This window comes from Miscanthus floridulus, chromosome 10, assembly GCF_019320115.1.
Source record: "Miscanthus floridulus cultivar M001 chromosome 10, ASM1932011v1, whole genome shotgun sequence".
In the NCBI taxonomy this organism is placed as follows: domain Eukaryota; kingdom Viridiplantae; phylum Streptophyta; class Magnoliopsida; order Poales; family Poaceae; genus Miscanthus; species Miscanthus floridulus.
Window position 1 is genome coordinate 116,087,087 of NC_089589.1, and position 13,472 is coordinate 116,100,558.

A 13,472-nucleotide genomic window follows, 5' to 3' on the forward strand; every position below is an offset into this window, starting at 1 on the left:
AGTGGTCGACTCACCTAAGCCGGTGATCCTGTGTGGGACTTCTCCCTCCGCCTGCAGACACTCATTAGCTAGCTGAAGAGCCACGACGTCACCATCGACGAAGAGGAGGCGGTCTCCAAGTGCCTCCACTCCGTGCTGGCAAAGTACATCCAGATCGCTCTCTCCATAGAGATGATGCTGGACTTGTCCACCCTCACCATTAAGGATGTGACAGGCCATCTGCGGGTGGTGGATGAGCGTCTGGAGCAGGCGACAACAACGATGGACAGCAGCAAGCTGCTGCTGACAGAGGAGGAGTGGGCTGCTCTGAGGAACTCCGGGGTAGCCTCCTCCAGCCGCGGTGGCGATGGCAAGCTCCGCGGCAAGGCTTCTTTAGAGAGGAAGAAGCAGGTCGACCCCAACGCCTGTCGGCGCTGCGGGAAGACGGGCCATTGGGTAGGGGAGTGCCTAAATCGCAAGCAGGAGAAGAAGGTTGAGGCTCATCTGGCGCAAGCTGATGACGTGGATGAGGCCACTATCCTGATGGCGATGTTCTGTGCACTGCACGATATTAAGGCTGAGGAGAAGGGAGAGGTGACGGTGGTGAAAGGGCCTAGGAAGGTCCTAAAGGCTGTCAACCTCGACGAACCGCGCACCCAAGTCCACCTCGGACGTGTGGACGGCGACCAGGAGCAGTGGTGGTATCTGGACTCTGGTGCCAGCAACCACATGACGGGCTCTAAGGTAGCCTTCTCCGAGCTCGACGACGATGTTACCAGTACGGTGAAGTTTGGTGATGGCTCAAGGGGGGAAATCCGAGGGCGCGACACCATCATCTTCAGGTGCCAGAACAGGGAGCACCGCGCGCTAACGGATGTATATTGCATCCCACAGCTGCATTCAAGCTGGATGAGCGTGCGAGCGAGGTACTGATCAAGGACATAGTCCTTAGGATCAGAGACCGGAAGCAGCAACTTCTTGCTAAGGTAAAGAGGTCCTAGAACCAGTTGTACCTGCTCGACTTGAAGGTGGAGCAGCCGATGTGCCTGGTGGCACGGCACACGGAGGAGCCGTGGCTGTGGCATGCCCGCTTCAGACATCTCAGCTTCGACGCGTTTGGTCGGCTAGGGAAGATGGTCCGAGGCCTGCCTCACATCGAGCACAGAGGCGAGCTGTGTGATAGCTGCCTAGCCGGGAAGTAGAGGAGGCTGTCATTCCCAAAGGTGGCCAAGTATCGTGCAATGGACACTCTCGAGCTCATCCACGGTGATCTCTATGGGCCAATCACGCCAGCCACAAATGGTGGTCGGCGGTACTTCCTTCTGCTCGTGGATTATTGCAGTTGCTATATGTGGCTACAACTCCTAACGAGCAAGGACAAAATGGCGGCGGCGATCAAGAAGTTTAGGATGCGCGTGGAGGCCGAGAGCGGCAAGAAGCTCCACGTGCTCAGGACTGATTGGGGCGGCGAATTCACTTCAGTGGAGTTCGCTGCATACTGGGCGGATCACGGTGTGGTGCGACACCACACCGCGCCATACTCGCCACAATAGAATGGCGTGGTGGAGCGGCGGAACCAGACGGTGGTCGGCATGGCTCGATCCATGATGAAGGCCAAGGGAATGCCAACAAGGTTCTGGGGTGAGGCGGTGACCACAGCGGTGTTCATCCTAAACCACGCTCCCACCAAGGCCCTGAAGGGCAAGACGCCGTTCGAAGCTTGGTATGGGCGCAAGCTGAGCGTGTCCTTCCTCTGGACATTTGGCTGCATCGGCCATGTTAGGAAGATGAAGCCGGTCCTCACCAAGCTGGAGGACAGGAGCACACCGATGGTGTTCCTAGGCTACACGGAGGGTACCAAGGTGTACCGGCTCTATGACCCACGGGGAGGCAAGGTGCTTGTCACGTGCGATGTTGTGTTCAACGAGAAGGTAGCCTGGGACTGGAATAGTCCGAGCACGGGGGAAGCTGGCGGCTTCACTAGCACCTTCGTCGTCGAGCACTTAGTCATCCATGGTGGTGGAGACGCTGGAGAAGAGGTGCCGAGCACTCCGGGAGGGGTGCCGAGCACTCCAGCGACAGAGCCGAGCACTCTGGGAGGGATGCCGAGCACTTCGGGTGGGGTGCCGAGCACTCCAGGAGTGGAGCCGGGAGGTCCTGCAGTGGCGTCGACCACTCCAGGATAGGTGTCGAGCACTCCCATAGCGGAGTCAAGGGGTCTTGTAGTGGGGCCGACCACTACAAGGCTGGGGCTGAGCACTCCTGCAGTGGTGCCAACCACTCTAGGAGTGATGACGAGCAGTCCAGGAGTAGTGTCGAGCACTGCATCCGGGGTGCCGAGCACTCCAGGTGCTATGCCGAGCACTCCGGCGGAACAGGGAGCTCCATCAACGTTGATCGAGTTTGCCTCACCTCCAAGTGACATCACTGTGTTCGTGGATGCCTTCCACAAAGGTGAGGAGGTGCAGTTCCACAGGCTGGACAACATCGTCGGCGGCACAGGGCCCTTAGGACTGGCGGGTCGGCTGCTCAATGACCCAGAGCTGCTGCTCGTTAGTGTAGAGGAACCACCCATGTTCGCACTGGCTGAGCGCAATACACACTGGCGACGAGCGATGCTGGAGGAGATGAAGGCGATCGAGGAAAATGAGACTTGGAAGCTCATCGATCCACCTCCAGGATGCCGTCCGATCGGCCTGAAGTGGGTGTACAAAGGTCAAGCAGGACGAGCACGGCGCCATTGTCAAGCACAAGGCGCGACTCATCGCCCGAGGCTTTGTCCAGCGCGAGGTCATCAACTTCGAGGTAGTCTTTGCGCTGGTAGTGCGCATGGAGTCTATCCATTTGCTACTATCTTTGGCCGCAGCAAAGGACTGGCGCGTCCATCACTTAGATGTAAAATCGGCCTTCCTCAACGGTGAGCTGGCGGAGACGGTCTTCGTCAGACAACCTCTAGGTTTTGCCATCAAGGGAGCGGAGCACAGGGTGCTCCGACTGCGCAAGGCGCTCTACGGGCTACAGCAAGCCCCACGAGCGTGGAACGCCAAGCTTGACGCCATGCTGGGCGAGCTTGGGTTCACACGGTGCGCAACCGAGCACGCGCTCTACACGCGGCGACAGAGGAAGGAGGAGCTCGTCGTCGGCGTGTATGTGGACGACTTGATCGTCACCGACGCGCGTGCGGAGGACATCAACAGCTTCAAGCATGAGATGGCGGCTCATTTTTGAATGAGCGATCTCGGTGCGCTCTCCTACTACCTCGGCATCGAGGTGAGGTAGGGGAAGGACTGAAGGAGGCACTCATGCTTGGTCAGAGCGCGTATGCCTCAAAGCTGGTGGAGTGGAGCGACATGGCTGAGTGCAAGCCATGTGTGACTCCGATGGATGAGCGGCTGAAACTGACAAAGGCCAGTACCGCGGCGAAGGTAGATGCAACACTCTATCGAAGCATCGTCGGCGGCCTGCGCTACCTAGTCCACACGAGGCTGGACATTGCGTTCGTCGTGGGCTACGTCAATCGCTTCATGGAGGATCCCAGAGAGGATCACTGGGCTGCAGTGAAGCGGCTACTGTGCTACATTAAGGGGATGGTGGATCAGGGGATCGTCTTCCCCAAGACCGGCGGAAGTAGGCTGCAGCTCACTGCGTTCAGCGATGCAGATATGGTGGGAGACATCGACGGACGGCGGAGCACCTCTGGCATGCTCGTCTTCCTCGGGTCGGCTCCAATTTCATGGCTGCTGCTGAAACAGAAGGTGGTGGCGCTATCTACGTGCGAGGCAGAGTACGTAGCGGCGGCCACAGCGGCGTGCCAAGTTGTGTGGCTACGCCGGCTACTGGGCAAGCTAACCGGTGTGGAAGCTCACCCACCAGCACTGATGGTGGACAACCAGCCCGCCATCGCCCTCGTGAAGAATTCGGTTCTCCATGACTGAAGCAAGCACATCGATGTGAAGTTCCACTTCCTCAGGGACTGTGTCGATGGAGGGCAAATCGTCATCGAGTTCGTCGAAACTGGTCGGCAACTCGCGTACGTCCTCACCAAGCCGCTCGGACGTCTTCGGTTCACGGAGCTGAAGGAGATTCAAGGGTTAGCAGTAGGATTAGGGGAAGAATTGTTAGATAATCTACTACTAACTTGTGTGAACACACAGTAGGGGAAGGCGGCGCCGAAAAGGTACCCTGCTGTGGTACTGTAGCCGCTGCAGGGGCAGGCGCCGAACGGTTCACCTGCCGCACTGTAGCCACAGCAGGAGCAAGCACCGAAGTCGGCTCTACTGTGTTATCTAGTCACTATAGCAGCATGGCAGCTGTGGTAGGACTAGATGGATAGAGTTGTATATATAGTTTGCCACTGCAACTCAGTAAAGAGAGAGAGTTCAGATTTGTCATCCCCTATAAAGAGCTCCGGCCAACGCTGATGTCTCTGCAGAGTGTGCATGCTCTGTTCTCCCTCCCTTCTTCTACCTCTCACCATAGGGTGTGGTCGGACAACGATAGTCGTGGTCGGCAAGACTGGTGAGTGGTCGACTTCTGTGTGGGCCAACAGTATTTGGGAACACACACATGTACAATAACAAGATCTTGAGATTGATATTGTGCCGACCTGGCAGGCTTTTGAAGTGTTTTGTCAGAACTCGTTGCAGCTCAGTGAAAGCATGCTCGTCCGGATGGTTCATACGACCACCTAAATCTTCCAAAAAGGTTCCTAGAAACTCTTCTTTCCTTAGCAAATATTTTGCCACGCTTAAAAGAGAATGTGGGTGGCCATCAAAGTTCTCCACAATTTGTGCCAAATTCTGGTCAGATACAGCTAAATTATCCTTCAAGATAGCGTCTAGCAACTCCTTGGAATGTGTCTTATCAAGAGGTCTCATATTGTACACATAGCCGTCCCTACCATGCTTGCTACAGAGATTAGCTACCGCCTGGTTTGTCGTTGTCACTTTATATTGTCCCACTGTCGCTCCTCGATGTCATCAAGTACAATGAGGTACCTAGAATACATTGAGAAAATTAAACTTAATTCTTAATTCAATTATCTTCTTCTAAGGAAAGTCATGGGAGATTGAGGGTCCCAATAGATACATTGAAATCGAGGTTTTTCTTGTTGTTCATGGATTCACTTGTTGTATTTCCTGTTTCATTCTGAATTATATACTTTTTGAGTGTTTTAGCTCACATGTCGTTTATTTGGTCTTAGGTAACCACCTTTTTCAAGAAAATGTAATTGTTGCTTGCTGGATCAATTGGACTCATCAAAATGCAATCATCTTTGACTGGGGCACCCTTTCTTTACAAGGTTGAAAGAAGTTGTTCAAGACAGAGCTTTTTCTACTACTACCACAAAAAAGAATATCCTTAGGGTCCAAAAACCTCAAGGAAACCTTAAAAAGCGCCAAGTACTATAGCTTTGGTTTACATTGTGTCTCCATCTGAGGTCGTTTGAAAAATTAAAAAAAGGTTGAAATTCAAAACTCTGAGAAGTTAAACATAGTTTGTGAACTTAAAACATAGTTTGTGGAGTAGTCCATTAGGTTTTTCCTTTACACCTATGGTCTTGTACCTTGTACATACTCTATTTTGCTAATATAATAAAAAAATAGGTAGGGATCTCCCATGTCCGCAAAAAAATTTAGACAGGTGCACTGGAAGTTCTAGTGAGAAAACTAAGCACCGGAGTGCTGCATAGTGTGGAGGAGATTGTAACGATTAGTTCTAGAGAAAAAAGTACTGACCTTTTCGTGGTCAGATCATCCAATTCATGCAATTCTTATTAGCTATTAGCCAATGGCTAGTTAGGGTGGTTTTCCCTATGTGAACACATGGTTGATTGTGCCCATGCGTGTCGAGTTGATGATGTGTGATTGTCAGGAGATTATCAGGCTTTGGTTGAGTGTCAGATTAACCTTAGCGTGAGTTTGGTGTGTGCAACATGTCTCTTGGCTTGTGGTGTGCAGGTATGGAGCATAGAGACGGTCCATGGCTATGAAGAAGGTCAAGTAGAGAGATGCCATGCTAGACTAGGAGCGGTGAAGGATGGACGTGAGGCTTGGACTGAGAGACCAAGATGTCCGGAAGATGGACTGTGGGTGGCTAACACTTGGAGACATTGACAAGCAAGTGTACATGTGGAGGAGTAGACCATGTTGACCAAGTCAAGCGGAGGCGCGAGGGACTTGGTGATCGGGCGGTCGAGGACAAGTGGCAACACACGTTAAGATCGTGGAGTAGGCGTAGTGGATGCACTTCGCCAACTGGGTTTGGTGGTTTGGGCCTCAAAACCACCGGCGGACGGTTTTCGGGTTTGGGCTTCAAAATCCGGTTAGAGTTTGGTATGGAATTGGAGGCGGCATGTGGCGTCATTGTGATGCTTACGTCGAGGCGAAGAAAAATCATGAAGAGCTCATGACCGTCAGATGCACTGATCAAAAGATGGACCATTTTTCCCCTGGGGTTAAGTGGTTCAGCCTAAATATCTAAGGGCATGTTAGGAATTTGTAATATCTATATAAATAAGTGGGTGGGTGCTCCTAACCAGCCCACCTCTCTTGTGCTTTCATTCCAGAGTTCCTTAGGTGTTAGTTTTTTAGTTCTAAGCCTGAGTCTGTACTAAGTGAGATCCACAGCCGTGTCTGTGTAATCATTCCTTTGTAAGAACCAGATCTTGTTGTTGCTTGAAATAAAGCAATCACTCCTCGGAAGATCTGAGTTCTTGTTTCATTTCGGTTTCTCTCCTTAACCCCTTCTCTTTCGTTTTGGTGGTTTTTAGGATTCTATGGATTTGAGACTGATTGGGGTGGATAGAAACGTGCAAGGACCTTACAGAAACATATCTACCAATTGGTTTGGTCAGATTCCTCTCGAGCATGAAGTTGGGGGATTTTGAAGAAAGTTGAGAAAACCCCGATCATATCTGGGAGAATCCAGATCCCTGGTGTTTCCCTTGGTTTTTGGAGTTGATCTTTTGGCAATAGTTTCTAAACTTCATTCGGAATGTGACGACAAAATTGAGCTCAATCAGAGCTTGTTTGATCGAGTTTTGCCTTTTTCTTCTTTGGTTAGAGCCACTGAAAGCAGTAACTGAGAACTTCCATGATCAAGTGGAAAACTTCCGTGGTCTGTGGACTGAAAGTCTTGTAAAGTTTTCGGGGTGTTTTCTTCTTTTGTCCATACTTTCGCTTGTTTGTTTGAGCTTCCTAGCACTTTTCAAGTCCTATAACCTTGTCAATGACTAGTGGGACTTGATTTTGCTAGAAGAAAGGATTTTTTGGGCGGTGTTGGGATAGTGGCTAGAATCGAAAGAAGTTTTGATTAGGCTCCCATTCACCCCCTGATCGCCTTTCTCGGTCCTTCACCCTATTTATACCCCATTTGTGCAATCATTTTGGGTGCTTGCCTGCTACAGAAGACTGGAGCTGCTACGCCATTCAGGAGTGCTAAATGATCAAATTAAAGACATTAGCATGGGATTAGGGAGAGGTTAGTGGTAAAAGCTTAGACTGGAGTGGGAAGTCAAGGTGTCGTTGCTGGATCAAGGAATTATTTGCCACTCTTGTCATCTTGGTGTCGGCACCTATGGCCTTCGTGGCTCACCGACATGTTCACCTTGCGACCTGGTATAGAGAGCAGTAGCAATGACTTAGGGTGAGGAGACTCCTTATTGGTCACAAAGCTCTGTAGTCAAGACAACATCAAATTCATTGTGAACCAAAGACCATTACCTCGTAGTGACTCTTTACCCACGGTACCAAGGGAATCTTCAATATGTATCATGGGTGACTCCTTACCCAAAATAACAAGGGAATCGTCAAGCCAAGATTTGTACCTTTTGTACTCATTACTTTTTTATCACATTTATGCTTATGATTTACCATTCTGGAGTTGTTTAATAAGGGTTTATATGATTGACCCTACTTGTGAGAACCTATGTTGCAGGTGGGTGAAAAACTATATATCATATATGTTTATGTTTATCGAGTTTCTTTAGTTCTAGCCTAAGATTTTGTTTTAGTGGTCCGATTTATCAGCCCTCTTCGTACTACTACACAAAAGATGCTAGGAGATAGCTATTTTGGTTTACAGAGGTGGTTAGTGTCCCTATCAAAAAATAAACAATAATTTTCAGAGGCAGTTGGCCTATTTAAGGACACCAAGTAATCTACCATGTGTCAGAATAAGTTAATTGAGGCCGGCCCTCTTCACTAGTCCGCTACTCGCCTCCGTTAAATATGAGCCAATTTCTAAGAAAGATCTATTAAGAGGCTCATCTCCGTTAAATTAGGCCCAACCGGTCTTGGTCCACTACTCGCCTCAGAGTACATAGTACAGGGTAATAGAAACCCTATCTACTCTCCCTCCCCACCAGTTGGCACAGATACTTCTCTCCGATCCCTACATACCTTGATAGTTTTACCAGATCCCCCCCCCCCTTCATACCCCACCCCAGTCAAGCACGTGTGGTGCTCCCCACCACAACCAAGCGTGCATGACAGTCCCTACCATGGCCTAGTGAGCATTGCGGCATGTTGGACGAGCTCGATGCAAAGAGGCGGTGGGCTGGGGTGAGGAGGCGACGGTGCAGGCCTAGATGGAGGTAGCGACGCCCATCTTCCCAAATGTGGAGATCCAAGTCGGTGGCAATGCTTCTCTCTCGGCTTGAAAATCTGGGTCATCGATGGTGTCCCACTCCCCAAGTGTGGAGATTCCAATCCTTGTTGGAGCTCCACTCCCCAAGCATGCAAATCTTGGTCAGCCACACCCATTGTCAAAGTGCGCATTGCGATGGCCACCATGGCAGGCTCCGCGGCGGACACCGTGGGCTAGCTTGCTGGGTTGTTTTTTCTTTATTTCTTGATTTCATTTACAACGGCGGGCATTTAACCTACTATCTACGTAAATATTGGTTTACACATAAGCTTTGACGCAGGCTGTCTGCACAGTTTTACTACAGTTCTGGAATTATTACTAATCAAGAAAGCCACATGGCTTCTCATCCAGTGGAAGGCTCCAAGTCATCCCAATTCGGGTCAGCTATGTGATCTATAATCCTATGACTAATATTGCTCAAAACTGCTTACATGAGGAGGCTAATAATATTGCTTAGAGGTGCTTACATGAGGAGCAGCTTCTAATTGTTCTTCTTGGCTTCTGCTGATTCAGGTTCTCTCCCCAACACCAAAACATATAGAGGCAAGTGGGTAGGCCGGCGCGCCACCTTTGAGGGATCCCGCACCATGCTCTCACTGCCCCACACCACGCTGCCACCGCTCTGCGCCAAAGCTCAATTACTGGTGGTAGGTGCCACCCATGTCCGCCGCGCTGCTCCCACTACCACCCATGTCAAGCATTGGGAGGGCCGCACACTCCTCACGACTACGTGTGTGGGACTCATCGACTATGGTGCGCCGCAGCTGGGTCATCGCCTTGTCCTCTGCTTCCACCCGTGCTATGCTCGACGAGACCCATTCTGCGCCGCAGAAACTTGGGGCACAAGCAAATTACTAGTTCTATTTACATCAACAACACGATCGCTCTGATTTAGGAGTTGAGGTTGCCATCCTTAGATGCATTTGTCCATTTTGTGTGGCAATAGAACAAAGGCTAAAAAACGTCATTTCTCATTTGTTACGAGTGGCCTGATTTTAAAATACCGTGAAAACCCAGTGGTTTATTGTCCGAAACCTTCTTAATTTGTGCTGGTTTTTTGGAAGAACTAGGAGAGTAGCAACATGTGCATTGCAAATGGTAAAATATCCATAACATTTTCAGATAAAAGTACATATGCACAGACTAGTTAATAAGTGTAATGAAATTTTCATGTTAATGAATTGGCGTCAATTTAATGAATGTAATTTTGCATTTAGAATTTCTTTTATTTTAACATTACTTACAAAATTTTCTTGGTTTACTGCAGTTATATACTAGCTAAAATTTATGAGTAATATTCTAAAACCAGTCGAAATAATATAAAAGATGATGTAATTAATAAACTAGCAGTCTGGTGACTATACCAAATCTAAATTAACTATGGACGATAAATCTGCTAAATAGAAAATGAATTTTTACCTTTTATTTCTCAGGAAACTTGTGATATTGTTTTCGACATGGCCGCCTTGAGAAGCTAAATGGAGTTTTATTCAAAATAGACTTTGAGAAAGCTTACGATAAAGTCAAGTGGTCTTTTTTGCAACAGACTTTGCGCATGAAAGGTTTTTCCGAAACATGGTGCAATTGGATTAAAACCTTCATGCAGGGTGGAAATGTGGGTATAAAAATCAATGATCAGATGGGCCCTTTCTTTCAAACCCAAAATGGTCTTAGACAAGGTGACCCTTTGTCACCCATTTTGTTTAACTTAGTGGTGGACATGTTGTCCATTTTGATTGCTAGGGCCAAAGTAAATGGGCAGGTTAGTGGGGTAGTTCCGCATCTTGTGGAAGATGGGTTATCTATCCTACAATATGCGGATGATATAATAATCTTCATGGACCATGATATTGAGCAAGCGACAAACATGAAACTAATTCTATGTATGTTTGAACAATTATCTGGCCTTAAGATTAACTTCCACAAAAGTGATTTTTTTTTTTTTGCTTTGGTAAGGCAAAGGAGGAGGAAAATCTATATACACAATTATTTGGTTGTGAATTAGGTTCTTATCCATGTCGGTACCTTGGTCTCCCTATGCACTACAAGAAATTGAATAACACAGATTGGAAGAACATAGAGGAAAGATTTGAGAAAAAAATTCAGTTGTTGGAAGGGGAAGATGCTATCAGTTGGCGGTAGATTAGTGTTGATCAACTCTATTCTGTCCAGTCTTCCTATGTTCATGCTCTCCTTCTTTGAGATTCCTAAGGGGGTCTTAAAGAAGCTTGAGTATTTTAGATCACTGGTTTTCTGGCAGAATGATCAACACAAGAAAAAATATAGGTTAGTTAGATGGCCAATTATTTGCCAACCTAAGGAACAGGGGGACCTTGGCATCCAGAACCTAGAAATCCAAAATAAATGTATGCTCAGTAAATGGTTGTTCAAGCTTTTGAATGAAGATGGTATTTGGCAATAACTTATTAGAAACAAGTATATTAAAAAAAAGACTTTATCTCGAGTGACTAAGAAATCGGGGGACTCTCACTTCTAGATGGGTCTTATGGGGTAAAAGAGCAGTTTCTGAGATTAGGAAGATTCAAGGTCTTGGATGGCTCCCAAATCAGGTTTTGGGAGGATCGTTGGCTAGGGGGAGCTCCTTTGAAAGAGGTTTATCCATCCCATACAATATTGCCTGTAGGAAGCAGTCTACCGTGGCTGAGGTTCTACGGTCGGTACCAATTAACATCACCTTCAGAAGAGCGTTAGTGGGAAACAAGTTGTTGGATTGGCAGGACCTAATGGGTAGGATTGCGAGTATTAATTTACAGGATGGCAGGGACTCCTTTTGCTGGGACTTGCATTCTAGTGGAATGTTCTCGGTCAAATCCATGTATGCGTACCTAATAAACAATGGACTCAAAGTCTCTCAGGACATTTGACGTCTTAGAATTCCATTAAAAGTTAAGATCTTTATATGGTTTCTAAGGAGAGGGATAATTCTAACAAAGGATAATTTAGCTAAACGAAGTTGGAGGGGAAACCGAAATTGTTGTTATTGCTCTAAACTAGAGAGTATTCAACATTTGTTTTTTGATTGTGTGATGGCCAAGGCCTTGTGGCGTGCTATCCATATGATGGTTGGTTTAAAATCACCAACGAGTACACGAAATATTTTTGGTGCTTGGCACAAACAAAGTGGGAGAGAATTTAGAAGCTTGTTGCTTATAGGAGCTGCTACATTGTGCTGGTCGCTTTGGCTTACAAGAAATGAATTGGTATTTGACAAATGCAGTCCAAAATCTATTTGGCAGGTCGTGTTCAAAGCTACGCACCGGCTGCGGCAGTGGGGGCTGTTACAAAGGAGTGAAGACATGAAGAAATTTATTGTCCAAGGATGCCAGAATCTTGAGACCGTGGCTCTGCAGTGCTCTGCTTTCTTCAGATGGCCTTATGCTCTTAGACTTAGTGTTTAGTTTTTGGTTAAAAACTGGTTTTGTGCTGCCGTCGATGTTTTGGTCAGCTGGTATGTTGATGTTCTTCTGTATTGAACTCGTGGCCTGATTCCTTCTTGAAGGAAGAAGCCGGTTGTTTAATCTACCATTATCTAAAAAAATATTTTTGAGAGATGCCTAAAAATAAATTTGTCTTGGAGTCGCGCTCAATGCAAATGCTATTTTGTTTTTTTCGAAGTCAACTGTGACAATGCCAACTATGAGTACTACAAACAATGTACGAATAATGGTAGATTCACGAGCAGTTGAACTCAGCCCTTCATCTATTGGTTGATACAGATCAAAGTCAAAACACTCTTGCACAAGTTGATTCTACATTATATGTTAATGCCCAAGTGGATTCACGAGCAGTTGGCTAGGCCCTAGTTAAGACCGGAGGACAGAAGTAGTTTATGTTCAATCGAGATGAGCTGAGCTGTAGCCTGTAGACCAACTGTACAACACCATGACTAAGGGCCCTGGGCACTCCCAACTCAGAAACCACGTGGTTTCTATGTTCTTTAATTAGGGTGCCAACTAAGCAGAAATGATGATGTGGCACTGCAATTAAAGAAGAGAGAGGAGGAAATGGTTTCTTAATAAGAAACCAAGCCTACACGGGAACCAAGACACGAAGAGATATGAAAGGTAGATAAGTGAGGAGGTAGACATGTGATTGGACAAAAGATCATTTTGTAGAAACAATTCATTGGGAATATAGTTTCTACGTGTAATATCTACCCAAATTAAATAGGCATAGAAACTATCTATGGTTTCTAGCATTAGGAGTGCCTTCACAGTGCAGAAACTATGGTAGTTTCTATAGATATTAATTGCACTGCCACGTAGACAATTTGCTAATGTGGCAAGTGATTTAATGAGGTGAGACAGAAAAAATTCAAGAAACTAGGTCTAACTAAGAAATCGGGTCTTCACGGTTATCGATGGTTAAGAAACCACTCGTAGCCCATTAGGAGAGCAAACATGGTTTCTATCACTACTTATGTCCTGAACTATAGAAAATCTTACACCGGGAAGAATAGTTTCTTGGTACGATGTCCTATGCAATAGAAACTGCTAATAGTTTCTTGCATTGGGAGTGCCCTAAGTCAGTCACGCCTGTCTAAACGATGGATATCCATAGTACCTGCTACATGCAATCAACAATAATATTAAGAAACAAAGGGCACTAACCTACCTACATGCAATCAACAAAGATATAATGAAACAAAGGACACTAAACTATCCGCTAGCCTCCGGTCTTAACTAGGGCCTATTCAACTGCTTGTGAACCCACTTGGACATATTATTTAATATAGAATCAACTTGTGCACTCAAGTGTTGACTTTGATCTGTATCAACCAATAGATGAAGGGCTGAGCTAGTAGGGGGCTAGTATCGAATTTA

At 47.2% G+C, this 13,472-nt stretch overlaps 1 protein-coding gene across 1 annotated transcript; it reads left to right on the plus strand.

Annotated features, from left to right (window-relative positions):
• Positions 1 to 3,359: 3,359 nt before the first annotated feature.
• On the plus strand, positions 3,360 to 12,047 carry LOC136489366 (uncharacterized mitochondrial protein AtMg00810-like). Its single transcript, XM_066486025.1, has 2 exons — positions 3,360 to 3,644; positions 11,886 to 12,047. The coding sequence occupies exons 1-2, from the start codon at positions 3,360 to 3,362 to the stop codon at positions 12,045 to 12,047; spliced, it is 447 nt and encodes a 148-aa protein (XP_066342122.1).
• Positions 12,048 to 13,472: the final 1,425 nt, after the last annotated feature.